The sequence below is a fragment of the Bidens hawaiensis genome, unplaced genomic scaffold (genome assembly GCF_021521415.1).
Source record: "Bidens hawaiensis isolate Kalapana, Puna unplaced genomic scaffold, B.hawaiensis_p1.1 tig00004478_1, whole genome shotgun sequence".
NCBI lineage: Eukaryota > Viridiplantae > Streptophyta > Magnoliopsida > Asterales > Asteraceae > Bidens > Bidens hawaiensis.
The window spans coordinates 1102529-1108375 of NW_027491271.1; the positions used below are offsets into that span (position 1 = coordinate 1102529).

General features: G+C 33.7%; 1 protein-coding gene and 1 long non-coding RNA gene across 2 annotated transcripts; both read right to left on the minus strand.

Moving 5' to 3' along the window:
- Nucleotides 1-201: 201 nt before the first annotated feature.
- On the minus strand, nucleotides 202-844 carry LOC143626701 (uncharacterized). The gene is made up of 3 exons (XR_013152470.1): nucleotides 778-844; nucleotides 649-693; nucleotides 202-523 (listed from the first exon to the last, which is right to left on the minus strand). It is a non-coding gene; the product is annotated as an uncharacterized LOC143626701 (long non-coding RNA).
- A 265-nt stretch (nucleotides 845-1109) lies between these two features.
- LOC143626700 (protein PSK SIMULATOR 1-like) lies at nucleotides 1110-5611 on the minus strand. The gene is made up of 9 exons (XM_077096694.1): nucleotides 5402-5611; nucleotides 4711-4818; nucleotides 3348-3613; nucleotides 2949-3041; nucleotides 2794-2884; nucleotides 2650-2716; nucleotides 2289-2386; nucleotides 2073-2142; nucleotides 1110-1430 (listed from the first exon to the last, which is right to left on the minus strand). Exons 1-9 carry the CDS (start codon nucleotides 5447-5449, stop codon nucleotides 1312-1314), a joined length of 960 nt encoding a protein of 319 aa, XP_076952809.1. The 5' UTR covers nucleotides 5450-5611; the 3' UTR covers nucleotides 1110-1311.
- Between the last annotated feature and the right edge of the window lie 236 nt (nucleotides 5612-5847).

The following is a 5847-nucleotide window of genomic DNA, read 5'->3' on the forward strand; positions in this document are numbered from 1 at the left end:
AATACCCAATATTCAATTCAGATTGAATTGCGGTTCCGAATATTCGAATCGGTCTGCATCCAAACCTAATTATGTTTTCAAATAACCCAATAAACATGCCAACGCTTAATACGACCAGGTTACCTTAATTAATATCATCCCCATTCCTATCATATAAAAGATTTATATGCACATATATCTTTGTTCATAAGAAACACATCACAAAAGAAATTGCACTAAAAATGGCTTTTAACTGGTTGTATCATCACCTCAAAAAGTTGTGCACTTGTGCCTAGGCCATGTTACGCATGCAACATACAGAATTCTTGAGTTTCGCTAACTCTGGGCGGTCACTTCCTCCAAAAGAGTTTTGTCCTATAGAGAGGTTTTGACCCGTTGAAGTTGACCATTAGCGAGGTTAATTAAACGGTGAAGCAAGATGACTAAATAAAGTATGTATTGATCTGTTTTGTATTTATCTGCGTGATGTAACGTCTGCAGCCATTTAATGTTGTTACTCCCAGCAGACTTCCCAAACTCGAATCTGTTTAAATCATACTAGCGACCGTTAACATGTTCCATACTGTTTTAGAGTACTCAAAACGGTTGACTATAAACAGTCTCAATACTATTTTAACCATAACAAAATAAAAAGGAATGCTTGCTTACTCGGTGTTTGCCCACTCACCAATCCACCCGAAACTTAGATGTGCTCTGCCGACACAAGAAAATAATGACAGATGTGTTAGTAAAACATGACGAAGATTATTAAAGTATTGATGCAAAACACGAATGTACTTTGTGGTATTAATAGCTACAGGAACAAGCCAGTGAAGAGTCTCATCCATTTCCGCCTTAATTTCAGGCATTGTCATCTAAACAAATTATGTACCCATAAGTATATCACTCAAAAACAGGGGAAGAGAGGTGATAAAATGGGTGGGTTTCAAATAGGATGATTTAGAAAAGTTTCGTGTATTAAAATACAATTTCGGCAACTTTCAACCTATTTGACCCGTTACCTTCAAATCTAACTTTCATATTTAAACCGTTAGAGATGAATACACGAGCTGACAAGTATTATGGAAACAGATTAAAAAGGTCACCTAAATGGGAGATTAATACCGGAGACTACTTACCATTTCTTTAGAATCAAGAGCTTGTAAGCAAGAACGCAGGTGTGCCTTGACACTGGCTGGTAAACTGCTGTATAATGTGTCCCTCATATTTGGATGCAAGGACATAGGCCGTGATGCCTGCAAAGAGATTTTGAGCCCCATATATTTATCAAACTATAATAAGTACGCAAAAAAAAATTACACAAGACTGAGATTAGCTTACAATACTATCAATCTGAGTTATTAAGTTGGCATAGTGTAAAGAAAGAGCAGCTGCGCCTAATCTTTCGATTTTGCAGTTAGTCTCAATGTCAGCATTTGGTGAGATTGCGTCTAAAATGAAAACATGCATGCACATAAGAATTCCTTTGTTCCTTTTCCAGTGTTAATTCATAGATATCATAATCCATGACATTGCATCAAAAACATAGGATGAGGGGTACTTAGATGCTTACATCTTAAAAGTCTATTTTTGATTAGAAAAAACAAACTAGTATCTTAATGACATATTTAGTCGATGCTAATTAAGGGGATGTTTGGTAGCCTCTTAATGGTTCATAACCTCTTAGCCATTAAGAGGTTATGAACCATTAAGAGGTAGCCTCTTAATGTTAAGATGCTACCAAACAGCCCCTAATACATCGAGTCTCAAGAAAAAAGGAATACAAAAACTTCGCCAGTTGATTGTACCCAACCCACAAAGTTTTGAAGCCTGAAAATCAAAATCCAAAATCTTAGTAATAGGTCTTCAAGTACGCTACAGGGCATGGTTTAAATTATAAACGTATTTGTAGGTTTAGTACAATTATGGTACTAAGTGATACCAGTCTAGTTACCCGAAACCAATCTTGTATCCGTATATCCGCACAGAAACCAAACTTAATAATATACTAAATATTCTTAAAGCATATAATAAATAGTATCTTGAAGTTGTTAGAATTTTGAAATTATCATAAGTTGCAAATACTCAAATACCATTCTCCCCAAAAGCTTCCGCAATTGTTTGGTGGATGAAAGTGACAACATCTACGAGCTTCTCCACAACCTACCACGGAAAATGCATAAAGAAAAAGCCACAACATTAATGCTTAGACATGAATTAGATTAAATGATAACATATATAACTCTTTCATGCATGACACATCTATAAGTAATAGATTGAAATTGCCACTTCGAATATCAAGTCCATACTTCCTCCAAACTTTTGGACCAAAGAGATTTTTTCTTCAAGTTCTTCACAAGTTTTGTTTGATGCTTTAGCTCACTTTGTAATATCATTAAACTCTCCCCTGTAAAAGAATAAAATGTTAATAAAACAACCAAATTCCCCTTGTTATACAAAATGAGAAGTAAACGAGAGAACAAAACATCCAAGCATGCACGTATAAATAACATTTAGAAACCTTGGTGAGATTTCTGGCCCGAACCACTATGACCTGTTACCCAACCCGCCTATTTTGCAAGGATTAACTTTGAAAATATAACTATGCATACCATCCAACAAATATTGTTGTTGGTTATAAACCTTTTCGAGAAAGATGCGAAGATTCACCTTTCTCAAGATTAGGCCGAAAAATTTGTTCCAATCCATCCAAAACATGACACTCATGGTATAATTCCTGAACACAATCCATTCGTAAGTACATGGGTCGATAATGCCAGTTAGTTAAGAAATATATAGCCAGAAGTGACTTACTATCGTACGCTGAGCCAAATTGAAGAGTTCTTGCATTGTCATTTCTGCCTCTTTTCTTTGCTGTCTGTTTGTTATAGTGTCCAAATCCAATCTGATCCAAAACAACATTTCAAAACATGTTTTATTATCATGAAATTCAGAGTCTTGAGCTTTACCTGTGAAAGAAACGATCCAAATTATGCCATTGAGGATCAATGCTCATATCTCCAAATCTCACCACTTCTCTAGAGAAGATTCCTAATTCCTCTCTAAGAAGACAGCATGTTATAAAATGAGCATAAACTGCTTTCAACAGTAGAAAGTGACATAAAAATCAGAAATTACTTATCTACCCCTACCTTTAAGAAACTGATTAACCAAACACCTCCTAAATTTATTAAGATTTAATGCAGCTGTTTAGTGAATAAATTTAAAAGTTTATAAACACTTGATTACGTCATGACAGTAGTTAAACTTACCCACTGAACCCATATGCGACAAAACACAACCCAAATTGATCTTTTTTTTTTACACAAATGAGTGAAAATCACCCACATAAGACAGCCGATGATTACCTCTTGTCAGCCACTGCAATTCTTAATAACTCGTTAATATCTGTGGAAACCAAAAGTCGAACCCCTTTTGAAAGCAAAATCTCGTCTTTTAGAATTTGGATGTTCTCATCCGAAAGTGATTGCATCAAATTGGACCCCTTAACAATAGTATTAGCCACTTCAAATGCCAAAACAGATACTTCATTATTCGTTGAAGCCGAATTAGACAACCAAGATCCTAGGACTCCAAGACCGGCTTTGCTAAAAAATGTTCTTGCATGAGGTGCCTATTGACATTCAAGAGTGGTCACGTGTCAGAGCAACATACCGATCTATGTTCTATCTGACCCATATAACTTGTAAAGTATAAACATAACAATCGACTCGCTGACTCATTGATAACTTAAAACAAAATGAGTTCATTGTCATCTCTAATAATAAACACAAGAAAAAAGATGGCAGACACAGCGAACGCACCACTCTCCACTTCTTACCTGGACACCGTTACCTGTAGCATCTCAATATTATCATAAGAACAGTCAAACCTAAAAGCCATTTGCATTTTTGGTGTAGAAGGTTTGATTAGATTTTACATTTTTGGTGTAGAAGTGTATAATGGTCATAAATCAGTTACTATAATACTATAAATTAGCTTTAATGAAACGAATAAAAATAGGTAAAAATAATACTTTTTGTGTTTTCATCAGGTATATATAATATGATTTTATCAAAACTTTTAAAGAGGTTATATGAAAGTTTATACATATATTCTTTTTACTCTCCAAACGTCATATTTTGAAAACAAAAGTTCATTATCTTTCACCCTTAAGTGTCGATTTAAAATCAGTTATTAGGTTATGAATTTGACTTTGTAAAAACAGTTTATATTTTTTAGTTTCTATTACACCAATAACTACAGTTTACTTCTGAACATAATTGATTGCATGTTTCGTGTGTTAGAAAAGAATATTTGGCTCCAAGGTAAACACATGAACTGCAAAACAAATAGTAAGAGTAAATTACCCATACGCCATTACTATAAACTTTGTTTGTTTTTTTTTTCTTTTTGAAAGGCAAACTTAATATAGAACATCACATCCAGTTAGCAAACAACTAACTCTGGGAAACACCATTAATAAATTTCAGTGATCATACTCTCATGCCCAAAGTTCAGTTCTAGAAATTTTGAAGTTACTAAGGGTCTAAGGCAAATTCCACATTCATAAGTCCAAGTGTGCTATAACATCTAGGAACACATGCAAGTACAAAATGATGGCATATCTTTTAGTGAAAATTATTTGAACTATGATCATTTATGCTGCAAATTTAAACACCTCTGTTTTCTTGTACAACATTAGAGAGGTAAGAAAATAAAAATATATACCTTAACACTCCTATTACGAATAGAGGGTTTTGGGTAGCTTCCAAGAGTGTCTAGGACATCAAGACCATCACTGCCAGATTTTCCAAGAAATATGCTTACATGAGGTGCCTATCACAATTCAAGAGCTGAACCATATTAGTGCAGTAATAATAATAATAATCCAAATTTAACATCTCTATGTTAGCAAATGTGTTACCTAATTAATTTGTACGCCAAACATAACAAATATCGACTCGTTGGTAAGCAAATGAGTAGAAGTTTTGGCATCTAATAATACAAGAAGAAAGGCAAGGGAAAGAGGGCAGATTGCAATTAGCAAAGTAACACACTTTCACTTCATTTTCTTATCTGGTCAAACACAAGGAATCGCTACTAAAACTTCCAATATTAAATTTATATCATATTTATGACATAAAAATTCTAATCTTATGTTAAAGGAGTATGAGGTTTAAGGAGAATAATGAGATAACAGTCATATTATTATTTAATAGAATTTAATATTAGTAAATAATAAGTGCATAATTATTTCGTTATAATATGCTTAAGATCACATTATATCTCAGATCAAAAAACACATACAATAATTAGTAGTATTCAGAAACATATGAAAGTCCACTTACATAATAAACATAAAACATCTACCAAATCAGGTAAGAGAAAATGGCGGGCAGGTAGTGGAAAAAGATAATACCGGAGATCGAGATGACCGCGAGTTGTTTGCAACGGTCGACGAAGACATAGCAGTGGTCGGATAAAGGTACGGTGTTCGGTGGATTTCACCTGTTTGACTCTGACTTCCAAGTCGGTGACACGAAGACCTTTTTGATCATTACATTTACGACAAAACCAAGGATCTGTAGGTAGTGAAATGTCAAGATTTCATGACATAATTTATCTGATTTTCTTTTTTACTTTTTTTTTTTATCTTTTTCAAGTACCAAAATTATAAAATTTGAAATATTAAAAGCCTGTAGCTTTTTCTAAACGACTAGTACTTGGAGATTTTAGTTTTAAGCTTTTTCTCCTAACCTAAAAGCTTAAAGCTACTCTAACCAAACAAGACTTTTCAATAAATATAAGTTTTTTCATAAAACTTTGTAGCTTAAATCTCCTAAAAGCTCTTTGCTAAACATACTC